The sequence below is a fragment of the Hesperophylax consimilis genome, chromosome 22 (assembly GCF_061612785.1).
Source record: "Hesperophylax consimilis isolate HC1 chromosome 22, BYU_Hcon_1.0, whole genome shotgun sequence".
Taxonomy (NCBI): domain Eukaryota; kingdom Metazoa; phylum Arthropoda; class Insecta; order Trichoptera; family Limnephilidae; genus Hesperophylax; species Hesperophylax consimilis.
Window position 1 is genome coordinate 15704078 of NC_142857.1, and position 15341 is coordinate 15719418.

At 34.7% G+C, this 15341-nt stretch overlaps 2 protein-coding genes across 2 annotated transcripts in view; one reads left to right on the plus strand and one right to left on the minus strand.

The window, feature by feature from the left end:
• Positions 1 to 19: 19 nt before the first annotated feature.
• On the minus strand, positions 20 to 7669 carry Nipsnap (protein nipsnap). The gene is made up of 6 exons (XM_089645206.1): positions 7511 to 7669; positions 7059 to 7244; positions 4787 to 4955; positions 2688 to 2821; positions 1715 to 1848; positions 20 to 1336 (listed from the first exon to the last, which is right to left on the minus strand). Exons 1-6 carry the CDS (start codon positions 7564 to 7566, stop codon positions 1188 to 1190), a joined length of 828 nt encoding a protein of 275 aa, XP_089501332.1. The 5' UTR covers positions 7567 to 7669; the 3' UTR covers positions 20 to 1187.
• A 370-nt stretch (positions 7670 to 8039) lies between these two features.
• Positions 8040 to 15341, plus strand: part of LOC149412899 (ankyrin repeat and FYVE domain-containing protein 1) — a 119892-nt gene continuing 112590 nt past the window's right edge. The window contains exons 1-2 of the mRNA XM_089644890.1: positions 8040 to 8171; positions 14728 to 15033. Coding sequence (XP_089501016.1) covers positions 8168 to 8171; positions 14728 to 15033 — 310 coding nt within the window. The 5' untranslated portion in view covers positions 8040 to 8167. The remainder of the gene's footprint in view (positions 8172 to 14727; positions 15034 to 15341) is intronic.

Genomic DNA, 15341 nt, shown 5'->3' on the forward strand with positions numbered 1-15341 from the left:
AAAATAAAAGCTAAAGATATTTTTGATGAAAATCTATTGAACCAAAAATTATATACAAAAATAGAACAAGTTTCAACAATGGTTATTATAAAAGCAAAATAGCAGTTCATCTCAAAAAGAATAACAAAAATATCAAAGTAAAATATGCAAATTCTTATCTTTCTAAAGTGCAACTCTGTGCCATGCCAGAATGCACTTTGTAGCATTAAGTGCTAGAATTGCAATGAATGCTTCTGTCTGTATAATTAATACTAAGGCCCTGGATAAAATATTATAAAAATAAGAGTTATTCCAAAATAAACATTTTACTTATTACATATTTATATTAGTTCAAAAATGTAAATTAAAATGCATAATCCGCATCTATAAATGCTCGGTAAAATCTTATGTATGTAGTGCGGTCTGCTTCTAGTAGAAATTTATTTGGATGTACAAAGAGACTAGTCTATTATTCAAATCTCACAGTAAAGATCTCTCAACAAGTATCCTTTGACTCTCGATTAAATTTTAGCTTTTCTTATAATAAATTCATATACAATTAGTGACCAAACTTACCACACTAGATCTAGTGATAGTTTGGCTATTTTCACTAGAAGGCGCAACCTTCAGTCTGAACCATCCCAATGATTTTTCTTCCAAGTAAGTGAAAGGAAAAGTTTAACTAAATGCACTTTAATGCTTGATGTATCCACAACTGGAGCTCTTCAAGGTTGATTCCACTTTAAAAGTGTGACTTAAATACTGTACTGCATTTCAAAAAAGTATTTTTCCAAACCATAGCACACAGTAGAATTTTCAACACAATACGATCCTTTCACATACATTACGCATAATCATAATGAGTGGCTAATATTATTGCAACTATTCCCAGCATTTTAAATTTACATATCCCTGCAAAATAGCCTTTGCTTAATATTTCAGATAGAAAAGATCCTAAACAATAATTTACAAATCTCAAATCAATTCATGCATAGGCCAGAAGCACACGGAAGACTTTCGTCACGGCAACAGTTTCGCAAATGTAACGATGTGACATTAGGGTGACTTTTATTTACTGCAATGGATTTTGAAACTGTTGCCTGGAAAAAGCCAACCATGCGTGCTTGTTCCTATTTTACAACCAGGCTTGACTATGGATGCACCAGCACCAGCCAAAGTGCAAAGGGGTGGGTGGGTGTTGTGTTGGTTTACTGGGTGGGTGAGAACTCAGTGGGCTCCAGGATGCGGCAGTGCATCTCCCGAATGAGAGGAACGGTGTAGGCCACGCACTCGTCCCAGCCGGGGGACCTCCATGTGTTCTCGCGGGTCTCTTTCCTGGACTGCAGATCCTTATAGCCTGGAATATAAAATAAAATTTATAAAGTTAATGCGGCGGGAGTTGTTGGTTATCAAGAAATGGGGCAATATCTGGTTAAAACGGAAGGTATCAAAATATTGTGAGTGTTACTGGAAAGGGCAAAAAGAGTATTAAGAGTCATGAGGTATGTGGGGAACCCCCCCCCAACATAAATCAAAGATTAACTATGGGATGACAGGAAAAATGGCAGTAGTTTATAAAGATCTGACGAAGCTGACAACAATGACTAGTTCCGCATTTAAAAACAAAAACTCATTGGAAAAATTTATCAATACATACTATTTATGTGTATGTCTGGTTATCTATCCTATATAAATAAATGTGTTTTACGATTAATTGAGAGGATATGATACGTACACCAGATGTGATGGACATTGTACAGCCTGCCAATCTGTGAGAAGTATCCGGCAAAGGCCTCATCGTTGTTTCTCCTGTAGTTGATGGCGCGGGCCCAATTATTACCCCACTCGATCATGGTGCCGGGCTTCAGGCTGGAAACAACACACTTCATTGCATAAATATATCATGGATATGTTTTGATGGGGTTTATTTTAACCTGATGCATGTCATGTTTCTCTCTTCTACTTACATCCTTACCGTAAACGCCCATTCAAGTGGTTTCATTTTCAAAAAATCTATTTATGACCAATATGTACAATGGTCTTTTGATATTGAAGAACATGATAATTTTATATTTACATACTATAAATATTAAGATCAGGGCCGGCCGTGCACGGGCGCAATTGGAGCAGTCCGCTCAGGGTGCCGAATTATCAAGATGCCAAAGCGCTCACATCGCCCTTGAGATTATTTTTCACAAAAACGGCATTACACGAAAATACAAATCATCAGGAATATTATTGATCACCTACATGGGCGTCTACTGGTTTTGGCTCAGGGCCGGCCCTGATTAAGATAGAGCCTATTTATGTTGAGCCCTTCTATTCAAGTAGACCCGCATCAATAAAGCCCTTCCTACAACACCTACCTTAACCCGCCTCACAACGCTGCCCAACCGTGTGGCGCCATAGCTCCCCTGCCTTTACACTGTACAGACAGGGGCGGTCTTGTGAGGTGTCAATTTAAAAAAAAAAATTTTTTAAATAATGTTGTAATTAATTAAAAGGATACAATTGATGTTACTAATTTCCTTAAAATCTGTATGTCATTGTCAAACAATAATAATACACCTACATCATAAAATACAATACAGAAACAAGATTGGCCCCGAGTGAGAACCTTGTTGAACCCCACTCGTTACCTTAAATTTATGAGAAATATCTGAAATGAAAAGTTGTATAATGAAAGAAGCTTAATAATAATGAGTAACCTGTAGGATCTGATTTCATAGATGTTTCCTCCGACCCTGGGGGTGGCATTGGGCCAGTAGCTGAAGGCCAGCAGATACTGCAGATGCCGGGATCTGAGCAGGCCCCCGCGCTCCTTCTCCAGTTTCACGTAATCCTGGGGAACATTGCGCATTCATTAAGGACCCATTGCGTAATATTAATCATGAAATTTGGTTAAGTGATTGGATAAATTAAAAAATATATATATTGTATTCTTAGGAAAAGAAATTTGAGTTGGTATTTTGATAAATTGAATACGAAAATTCACATGTTCTGTTTTCAAAGTGCTATAGGCCAAATCAAAGATGCTTTTTGACAGGTGGATTATGGATGGCAACCAGTTATTTAGAAAGTGAAATGTCAACAAGAGATTAAAGGATAAACAATTTTTTTTTATTGTTGATACATTTTTTTTTACAATATTTCATATTTCAATTCAGTAATGTTGGCCTCACTGGGTTGTTTACCCGTGCTGAGGCCCCCATTTTATAATTTAAGAATTTATACATTTAATAAAAAAAGAAAAACAACATTAAAATAAAGATAAATTTAAAATAAAAATAAAGATTAAAAATTAAAATATAATTATAACACTAAAAGAAAAATATCAAAAGAGAATGTAAATCGGCATTTATAATGATATATGTGTTTGTGCGTGTTGCGTGTTTTATATATTTTTTTGTGTTGCGTGTATATGTTTTATTCTTTTATGTTATAGAATTTTGGTAATATTGTCTTTTTGTTCTTTAATCCATTTTTTTTATTTTGTGTTTGAATTTATTTTTATTTTCCTCAATTTTTGTTTCAAGTGGAAGACTGTAGAATGCTTTAATAGCGTGGTATTTATGGTGTCTTTGTCCAAAGGTAGTGTTTACCGTCGGAGTTTTTATGTTTTCTTTGTACGCTTGTCTGACCGGTCTATTAGTGATATTTTGTGTTTGTTGGGGTTTGTTTTTTTGGTCGAAAATGTAGTTTAGTATTGTTTTAACATATAATTGGCGTATATCAAGTACGTCACAGCTTTTAAATATTTGGTCTGTGTCGGTTAGTTTATGTTTTTTGAGTATTACCTTTAATATCGTTTTCTGTGCGATTTCTATTTGAGCGATAGCTGCGTTTGTTGCTCCTCCCCAAGCAATTATTCCATATTCTATTATTGATTGGCATAGTGCATAATATATTGTTTTCAATTGTTTTATTTTATATATGTTTCTTATGTTTAGGAAAATGTGTATTGTTCTGAGGAGTCTATTTGTGATTTGTTTGATGTGATGTGTCCATCTAAGATTATGGTCAATTACGATTCCTAGATACTTTATTTAAATAAATTGGTATTTAGATTCAATTTTTAATCATAAAAACTGTTTACCGTTGCGTGTTAACAGTCAAGTAAAATGATATTTTAGCAAACAATGGTGGATGAATCTATACAGTTGGGAGGAACAATCAGGGTATCTAGAATAGTCAATGGATATAGGCTTTATCAATAATGTCGGTAGCCTGTCATCATTTCTGAGTATGACTGCAGATCGACAACGAACAAACAACAGTTCACAACAACTAAGCCCGTCATCCCATGGGTCGGTAAGCAATCGACATAAACCGAGTGCTGTAAGATCAATTTTCTGCGCTAGGTCTTACAGCATTCGGTTTATCTCCATTGCTTAGCGACCCATGAGACGAAGGGCTAATTGTTCCTAATTTATTCAACATGAATTGTTGTTTGTACGTTAGCAATCTTCAGTCGTGCTCGAGAACGATGACAAGTTATCGATAAAACCTTTATCGATGGACCTTGCTAGATATCCTGATGTGTTTTCTTTGTCAATGTTATTTATAAAAGTATATAATATGTGGTTGACTGGTAAGGCTCATCAAACTTGGAAAGAAATTGATTACATGTTTAAGAAAGGACTTCGATAAATATTTCAAAATGATTAATCAATTTCACCAGGAAACAATGAGCTTACTTCACGTACATGGAACAACACACTTCTACTTCTAAAGTTTTCTCTTCAATGCCTTAATCCCATCAGAAAAGTAAAAGGTTAAATTAACATAATATAATTAATTTACTTACAGCATCAAGTTTAAGATCCCTCTTATTCTGGTCAACCTTTTCAAAGCCACCAGTGTACTTCCAGAGGTGCAGCGCCTGATCCATATCTCCCACGGAGACAGTCCAAGATCCCATCAGCTCGCAGCAGAGGTCCGCCTTCTTCGAATGGATGATGTCCACAGAAGTTTTGCTGGAAGATTCAACAAACCACACTTATTGATTGAATTTAATATAAATTACAAGTAAAGTGCGATCCCACTATCTGATCCTAAAGCTTGCAACTTACTACATAATTTCACTTCTCAACCATCCTCTTCTCTACCTCCTTCTCTTTTCCACTCCCGCCAGTATCGCAACATAACCCAATTGGGGGTGCCATAGTCTCACTAGCTCTGGACAGTCTGGAGCAGTTGAAACTCTTGTGCAGTATTCACATAAAAAAAACACAACTGATAAAAGACTCGGTAGAATTGAGAGCAATGATTAAAACTCATATTTTCAAAAGTGGTATCAATTAATAAATTGAGTTGAAAAACTTATTTCAGACCTAACCTCTAATACCTACCTCATTTCAAGATTTTTCTCTTACTAATTTAAATTTGTAACAATTTTTGCCGCTAATCTGAATATTTTAATTTATTTCTTTAAAAAATTGTTTACAGATTTGCAAAGGGTCAGTATTTCAGTTGCTTTTTAAGGCTTGGCTTAAGAGATATTTATGTTAATTAAGTTGCTCTCTGGTAGGAACCCTGACAAGTTAAGCAGACTGACAACCAGTGGCGACCGGTGGTCAAAATATGTGGAGGTTCACCAAAGTACAAAATTAAGTCAACAATAAATCTAATATTAGATAAATAACTATTTACAAAGAGGCTCTATTCTCAGTTCTTTTTATTTAGCGAAAACATCTATGACCCTCTTGTTGAAATATGGCTAGTGAACAAAATGTATAATTACAACATTGCTCAAAACTAACTTTATACCTTTAAAATTTAAAATCCTTTGAAGATTTGGGGACTTCTCCCCGTCCTTAGCATCACTGCTACATCATAATGATACATGTTATATGTGTGAAACGCAGTCCGGTTTAACATGCTACTGAACAAACTGTTCCTTCCTACGTGGTGGTAAAAGTTGGATCGCCGTCCGTGATAACTTAATATTTGCAAGGCAATACCTACCCACGGTTTCAACTGTTCACGCAGAATACTCAAACAAGGTAGGAAAATTTTGGATCGCAATCCAAAATGAACTTCTACGAACTTAGGCACAGTCACTCTGCAAGCTACGTAAGCTTAGTAGGTACTTATTGTATGAGATATTTGTGAAATGTTAATCAAAACGAGTTTCGCATTGTGATGAGCCATGTCGGTTTTATGGGTTGTTCGCCGTTCGGGAGCACTTAAGAGCTACTTGCAGGCAACTTTCCTGAGTATACTGAAATACCGGCCCTAAGTGTTGTATACCTACTGAAATTTGATACCTACAAACAAACCTGTTATTTTATAAATTTAAATTATGAAAACCGAAATTGAAATGGCTGTAATAAAAATACTAGCAAATATCTACCTGATTTGCGCAATTTTGATTTAATCTCATATTTAACAATTTTTGTTGTTTCAAAAGGGTTTCTTACGTATAATATTTATTTCTATGTTATTAATTTGTTGTTAGTTTAACATTAATCCTGAAGGGTTTTCCGGAAACAGAAATTTAATAACTAAAACGGTAAACTTGTCAAATTCCGCTGCATGCAAAGGCTCGTTAAAAAACCACACTTGATTTCAACTTATATATCTAATGAAGACAACCATTTAAGTTGGGGGTTCGAGTAAACATGAAAAAAAAAGGTTTTTAGGGTTATTTTAATAATTTATTCATAATTCCCAACCTTCAAACTTAACTTTGAGAAAAAATGGAACTTTAAAATGCATCTTTTACCATCTCCCACCACATAAATAGTTATTTGTTGTAGTAATTAAGATGAAACCAAGTACTATTTATATATTTTTTGCATATTACGCGTGCGGCGGAATTCGACAAGTTTATCGCTAAAATAGATGACTTGTTTAATTTTATGTAACTGTGACAAGCCACATTGTAACTGCTTTTTACAAACAGATATACTTCATGTCTTCTATTGTATGACTGTGGATAACATAGCAAGGGCCGTCTTTAATAAGGGCGGCCTAGCAAATGAGCCAGCGCTATTTTAGTAAGACAAATAGCATAATGGGCATTATTTTGCATGGGTTGAGATGGATTATTATTATTATTGGTAAGGTAGACCTACTAATTATTAAGATATTTCTCCGTTGAGTCGGTCCTTATGTTGTGGGTGTGCAGGGAATATATAACTTCCTTGTCGCTGAGCATTCTGCTGTGGGACTCCTTGGTAGGTTCTATCTTCCTCACCAGCAGCTTGGAAAGCCAACCTTCTCCTCCTTCCGCATGGCATACCGAACTCGTCGAAACCAGCCTGAAACATCGACATAATAAATCAACAACACATCACCTGTTGTGATGTAAATAAAGAAACAATAATTTGTTACAGATTATATTGTATATAATATTTGCAAAACTGTTTAGTTATCCCCGATTAAACCGATTGTGTAATGTTATGGCAGCAGGCAGACCGATGACGGATGCTATTTTAGGAAACGTAAAAATGGACATTTTCAAAATCAGAATAGATGTGTTATAAAAATGAATATTATAAATATGAACATGTCGCTTGATAGGTACCTCGCCGATTGTTGGGCGGCTCCGGACAGCCCTCGAAATCTACTGATCGTAGCCATTTTATTGTCGATACAATTAAAAATATAAACACAAAAGGATCGACTAGCTAGAACTTCTTATCTTCTGACAGATTGACTTTTTGCTTTTGAAGGTTATCATCTGGACATTTTGGATTATTTTTAAATTGAAAAGTGGATATAAAATTAATATACAGTTCTTACGTAGGTATTTTTAAAATGAGGAGTTAGGGGATAACTGACAAACAGTCTTCTAAATATCATATTTTAAATATACTTGAATGGTTATAAAACAAATATTACTATACAATGGTCTACAATAATATTATTTACACGTATTTTCTTTCATTTTAATCCGATTTCTTATTTAATTAGCAACAGTACTTTTCATTTCAAAGTTTTTTACCCCAATATCCTCCTAAAATATATGTTTCACATACCGGGAATCTCTTATCTCGACCTCGGCAACACCGTCAGTGTGTTTCTTAAATGGCTGCCTTCTGCGAATGACAGTTGCCAAATAGAATCATTTCGATTTGTCAAAATATTTGTTTATTGATATCTATTTTTCTTTATTTGCCATCTTCAAACCTACATCATAATTTCGGAAGTTCGAAACACTGTTGAATAGATTTACTTCAAAATGGGTATGTTGATGACATTTATACTGGTTTGTTTAATACCCCTAATTATATTTTCGCCGCATGTTTTGTAATGGGGGCGTTGTCATATTCTCTTTCTGATGTAAGTCTGATTACGAGAAGCCAGTGCATTGTATAATTAATTATTTGTATTAATTTTGAACCATCCTACAACAAATTCAAAGTCGATTTTGACAGTCCGAATGTCTTGTGACACAGGAGACTTGTTTGTTGTAGTTATTATTATTGCAATAGATAATTCTTACTAGAATCACAGAAGACTTCAAATTGTCTTGACGTCTTTCCTGTCATGTTTTTCATATAAAGGCAGCTTATTTCCATAAATAAGTGGAATCTATGAACCCTTATTGCCAACCATTCTTTGAACCTTATAATTGTAATGACCATGTCACACTAAATAAAGAATTTTTTTTAAATGACTTAAAGATAAGTTCCTTATTTTAGACTACAAAGCATACAAAAGAAGGGTAAATATTCGGGATCGCTGGCAACGCGATTTAAAAAAAAACCTTTTGATTCACCTTACTATAAAAGGCAACTGTCTGCATTTGGGAAGTTTTTAATTTTTATTACATAAAATGAAAATTCGCTTACGTTGTATAGGATGACAACCATTTCCAATAATTTCTGTCAACAATATTTTCATGTGTTCGTATTCCTGATACTACACCCGGGACTAAAAGAAACGTTATTACCATTTAATTGATGCATATTAGGTAGGAACTATTTTGGCGGAATTCTGAAAATTATTAAATTAAGGTATTTAAGCAACTTTTTTTAAAGAGTTTTTTAATAATTTTGTTTGCAAAAAAACCTAACCTAAAATCTTATTATTATTATGTAATGAGCAGGCAGCATTCTGCTGATGCGCTCATATCTGATTTCACAACAAGTTTGACAGTAATTAGTATCTTACTTAACCTTTTTAAAAATATTTTATTTCCACAGTTCGCCAAAATAGCACCTACCTAATTGACATAGAGTAAATGGTAATAACTTCTCTTCTAGCCACTCGTATAGTATCAGGAATGCCAACATAAGAAAATGTCATCAAAAGATTATTTTAAATGGCTCTCATCCTATATAACAAAAACGAATGTTCATTTTACATATATTTTTTTTAATGATAAACTAATGTTTATAATACGAGGTTTTTTATGCATAGCAAAATTATTATAAGCAATAATTAGATTAATAATAATAAGCAGTAATTGTTGATTGAAGTACATATTGAATTATTTGGCGTGTTGGGAATAAGCCGACGTAGCTCAGTGGACCAGAGCACCTGAGCGGGCATCAGAAGGTGCGGGTTCAATTCCCGTCGGCGGCATTTATTTTTACTCGGTAGATATTTTCAATTTGTATGGATATTTTAGGCGACTAATTATTGCTTATAAGAATTTCTTTTCATTTTACGTAAAATTGCCCAAATGCAAATAGTTTCCTTTTATGGTGAATCAAAAGGTTTTATTTAAAAAAAATACCGTATTAAGCGTGGCTAGCGATCCAAAATTATTACCAAAAGATGTCTCGGTAAATATACATAATATGGGAATACGCACCCTAGATAACTAAACTGTTTTCATTGTTTCATTGTAACTACACTTTCGTCGAGTGGACTACGCAATAAATAAATACCGTATTAAGCGTGGCTAGCGATCCAAAATTATTACCAAAAGATGTCTCGGTAAATATACATAATATGGGAATACGCACCCTAGATAACTAAACTGTTTTCATTGTTTCATTGTAACTACACTTTCGTCGAGTGGACTACGCAATAAATAAATAATAAATCAAAAATATTTAATTAAGATAGGAACTTGTTACATGGCACAAAAGTAGGGTTTATAGTGAACAAATTAAGTACAAATTAATTTAAAAATATCAGTGTACACAGTGACCACACATGTCAACATTATGTGGATCACAAATAGCCTTTCTACATCTGGTGCAACGGTGTTTGGTCATCCTCCGGGCCTTGGATAGACACAGGTAGCAAATTTTAGACACGTTTGACGTAGATGGAACCGGAGCTTCTATTGTAGAAGGTTCGCCAACATTAACAATAAATATAAGAATATATGAATGTACGTACCTTAAAAATAAAAGTTGTTAAAACTAAACTTTCGTCCAGCGGACGACGAGATGGTCATAGGGCACGTCATAGTATGTGTGTGGCCGCAATCGCATCACGTGCTGCACTGTTTACTCAAATTAGGAAGGTAATGAAAGAGTCAAGGTCGGGGAGCGGGGGGAAGTAGGTGATTTCGAATTTCGCCGAGTAGCGCGTCGTCGCCTCGACTAGCGATTAGTTATCTAGGGTTAATCGTCATTAATTATCAAATATCGTCGGCTTTCGTAGAATGCCTAGCTACCATTTGTCAAATTTTATAGAAGGTGCAATACATCTTTTAGTGAAAAAAAAATTATACAGTTTATTATTTTTATTTAGTTCAAAACATACCATTTTTCAGTGTTAATTTCGATAATGAAACATTTGTAATTTAAGGCTTTCTATTTTAAAACGGTGTTAGGAAGTTTTCTTATTTCTGCAAAATGGCGCCGTGGACATTTTACTAATTTGTGTTAAAAAACAAAGTGAATTTTTTAAATTAGTTTTACTATTCGAAGCGGGACTAATTTATACACCAAATGGCATTAAAATCTTATTTTTGATAAAAACGGACTTACCTAGTTTACGAATTAAGCTGACGATATATTGTACAATAAATAGAATACATACTTCTAATTATTATCTAACTACTACAAAGTGTTTTTTTAACCCTTCAGGCCTCTGGCATATTGACCGTTATATTTCTTAAAGATGCTGTCAGAAAGTTGGAGAATATGTGTGTATTTCCGCTTCCCAATTAAATTCAAATAAATGGGATATTTCTGGACGTATCCGAAAACTAATAACTGTTTTTGAAAGGAGACGAAATACACTTTCAAATTTTACTATTCAAAATAAACATATAATTTTTTAAATATAAAAATTTTTAAATCGGCCATAAAAGTTTTAAAAATACACACGCACACCTCATGTTTTTTCATCATCCTTCAACTAAAATTACTGATAACGAAAATACACATATTTTATAACATTGCTGGCATTTCGTATAAAAATAGTTAATTAAAAATTCATAAATTTTCCTCAAATTGCGGTCGGAACCTTTGGTATCATAGAGGTATATATTTTAATTCTTCAGTGGTTAACATTTAGATTTGAATATAAAGCGTGGTGTTTTCTCTTTCTAACAACGTTTATATCATATTTCTCACCATAAGAGTAAGGGAGACACAACGATTTTTATTTTTATTTTTTTATTGTTTAACTTATAACATTGTTACATTGTACATAATATTAGGTAATAGTGAAAAACATATGTTATTGAATTTCTACTCCAATGAAGAGTGCTAGCTCTTGAGCTTGGCGTAGGAGTTATTTGACAATTATTTCATGTTTATATCAGTAATTAACATAAATACAGTACAATAAATATAAACTTAAAAGAGGATTTTGACGTTAATTTTGGTTGTAACATGAAATGAAGTTATAACATTTGATAGGTGATATTAATTTTTTTTAAAAGATAAATTTGACCTTTTTGAATAAAATAAAATCTGTTTTTTTTTTCACTTCTTCGGGAAGACTATTAAAATATCTTATGCCTTTGTAAATGTAATTATTGTGCATTTGTTGTGTTGAAAATAGAGGAATTTGAATGTTAAAATTATGCCTTAAGGATGAGTTAAATTTAAGTTTTTTTATTACAGTTTCTTTATATATTTGTAATATTGCATCTTTTTTATAGAGGTCTTCAATTTTTGGTACTTCGAAAATTTTGAACAGTGATGCTGAAGAGAATGTTGGTTTTTTTTTCAAAATGACTTTTATAATTAGTTTTTGTACCACTTTTACAGAGTTTAAAATTTTTTCATATGCACCTCCCCACCCAATGATTCCATACTGAAGTAATGATTGGACTAGTGCGTAATAGACTTTTTTCAGGTTGTTTAGCTTGAGAACATTTCTTAATCTAATGAATATATAGATTTCAATTTCAATTCAATTTGTTTATTCCTTTAAAAACATTACAAAATTACATTTTATTTCGTTTTTAAGTATATTTGTAAAATGGTATTACATAATAGTTAGCGGTGTATAAACTATACCAGCATCAATAGAGCTTGCCTTTTAAAGGCAGCTTCACCGATGCTAAATATGTCGATATCCGAATTAATTCTGTTCAACAGCAAGACTGCTCTCCCCACCGGCATGACCATTGGCAAGTTAGTCCTGCAGGCCGGGAGATAAAACAGTCTATGCTGTCGGTGACGGAGATAACCATCAGGAACATAGAGACTAATACTCTCCATGATAGTCGGATTTACTAACCATCCACGAATCAGTTTGAAGAAGTGTGATACAATATGCACATCTCTTCTGACCCGTAGATGGTTCATACCGAGCATGCCCAAGAGAAAGTCAGTAGGATAGAGCCACGGGTAGTAGCCATACTCCCTCAGGTAGAGGAATCTCAGAAATTTCTTCTGCACTCTCTCCAACATGAGGGAATACTTCACCTGATGTGGGCTCCAAACCACCGACCCACTCTCAAGCCTACTCCTAACCAACGCAATGTATAGCACTTGGAGAACCCGGGTGTCTCTAAAATTCATCGAAGTGCGTAGGACGAAGCCCAGCATTTTCAGTGAAGCACTACACGTCATTTCGATATGAGCATGAAATGTCAGCCTACTATCAAACATGATGCCAAGATCTTTCATAGTGGAGACACGTTTTAAACTTCGGGCATTCATGGTATACCGGTAAAACCAAGTATGACGTGCCCTTGTGAAAGAAAGAATGAAACATTTAGAAATATTGAATTCGATCCGATTCCGTTTACTCCAGTCAACAATTCTATTAATGTCCGATTGGAGTCGAATGCAGTCTTCTAAAGTTTTAATTTCCAAGAATAGTTTTAGGTCATCAGCAAAAAGAAGTGACCTGGAATGCAGAATATTTTCTGTAATATCGTTAATAAAAATTAGAAAGAGGAGCGGTCCTAAATTAGAGCCCTGTGGAACGCCTGAGAGGACAAGGAATAATTTTGACATGAATATTCCATGAGATACAAATTGCTTTCTTCCAGTAAAATAGCTTATAGATACATTTTCTAATGCGCTTGACAAGTTCACATATGTGTCTGTTCCATTTCTATGAGACCATATGAGCTGTTCTGAAAAGCGAACAAGTTGACTCTGAAAAAATTAGCCTTGAGTTAAGTTCTTGCAGGTTCCTTTTTTCTACATATTTACCGACCCGCAGTAGGTGGGCCAAGACCTAGGCAAACCTCACCCTATGAACCCAAGCACCCCTGCTAGGTCACCAAACATAGCCACTTGGGGAAGACTTATTGCAAAGGTGTTGGTTATCCAATAAATAGTTCCCGGTATGGCTGTACCCATTCCCACTTTGCAAATTGTTTTTTGTTTATGTTTAACGTTTTTTCTGTAAATGGTTAATTTAGTAAACCCAATGATTCATTTTTGTATTTCCTACTGCTCATGAAATTTCAGTTTGCGAAATAATATATTTTCTGGTACCAGCCGATTCACCTAGAATTTTCTCAGATGGTCACGGTTTAACAGCCTTTGTTTTGTTGTTATTATAAAACATTGAAGCGCATAATTATGTAAATGACGCCAGTTGGATTTGTTGTTTTCCATTGCGACATTTCATTAAAAAATTGTTTTTTGCCTGAAAATACAACATATGTGTATTTTTTTAATGTTACTTGAATACACTAAGGACGGGTTGTTTCGAAGAATTTGAACAATTCATCAAATTTCAACGTTCATTTTCGGGTTCTGTGAAAGTCCTATTCAAGTTCTGTTATTATATCATTGTAGGCTAGTTGCTTGACAAAACTGAAATAAAAACAGAACTTGAAAAAATCTTTCACAGAACTTGAAAATGAACGTTGAAATTTGATGAATTGTTCAAATTTTTCGAAACAACCCGTCCTTAATTTGTCTCAAATGTACGTCTTTTATTTGTGTTTTAATTCATATTTTTATAACTATCCTATGTATCAATGTTGAAAACAAAGACTATAGAGGTATTATAGTAGGAGGGCCCTTGTGAGATGTCACATATAAAATACAAACTGGCAATATTATTTATTTCAGTATCATCACGGTGCTTCATCCTAGGGTGGTATGACCTCCTCCTCAAAAATGTTCTCCACAGGCTCCATTCCGTCGACATTTGTCTCCAGTCCTCAACCCTTCCTGTCCTGCTCCAATCATCATTGTAGAAGAATATACCCTTCATCAGTTTCCCGGAGACAAATCTGTGCTGAACCATGGGACTCCCGATGATGTCAACTGGCTAGATTTCCTCAGCATCTTTCTTTGACCTCCACTAACCCTCCTCCCTCATAAGTAGTATAATTCTGTTTGATTTTATTTCTGCAAATAATTCATCCTGTCTCGTCCAGGAAATTCATCAAATCCTTTATATTTGCAGGGTCCTCGGAGGTGGCCAAGCTCCGTCAGCACCTCTCCCTGCTGAAGGAGGAGTACACTAAGCTGCAGGCGCGCTGCTCCGAGCTGGAGCGCAAGTACAGCCTTGCCGCCGTCAGTGCGGGCGACCTCAGTGAGTCCTCCTTCGTGGCGCGCCTTCTGGTCGGAGTATCCGGCCTCTACGCTAAGGAGACCTACTCCGATATCAGAGTGAGGCTAGCGGGAAGGGTTGTGCCATCGCATCGGTTCGTGCTGAATGCGAGATCGGACGATTTCAGCGAGGAGAAGTTGAAAAAGTTGGAAGAATTAGGTAGTACACCATTTTTATTTTTTTAAAAGCTTTAATTTCTAAGATTATATTGTTTTGGATATATTATGTTGCTTGCCACTGCAAACTGAGAATTGGTCACTAGAATAGTGGAAGGCAGAAGGAGCGGAGCAGTTTACCAAGCAAATTGGAATGGTGATCACAATCCTCAGTAATAAGGCAACATAAAGAAGACTAAAGCCCAGTTGTTTCGCAGAAAGTCAACGAAGAACAGAAGTTCAATGCCATTTTGGTTTTTTGACAGTTGAAAGGTTCCAGTAAATTACCGATTCGAAATCCATTTCATCATT

What these genes read in the sequence shown, in the direction of transcription:
- Nipsnap (XM_089645206.1), bottom strand. Translation starts at nt 7,566, where the DNA reads ATGGCTACGATCAGTAGATTTCGAGGGCTGTCCGGAGCCGCCCAACAA. An exon ending in GCCGCCCAACAATCGGCGAG is followed by an intron (nt 7,245 to 7,510) that starts GTACCTATCAAG and finishes TCGATGTTTCAG; the next exon opens with GCTGGTTTCGACGAGTTCGG. An exon ending in CAATGTCCATCACATCTGGT is followed by an intron (nt 1,337 to 1,714) that starts GTACGTATCATA and finishes TTTATATTCCAG; the next exon opens with GCTATAAGGATCTGCAGTCC.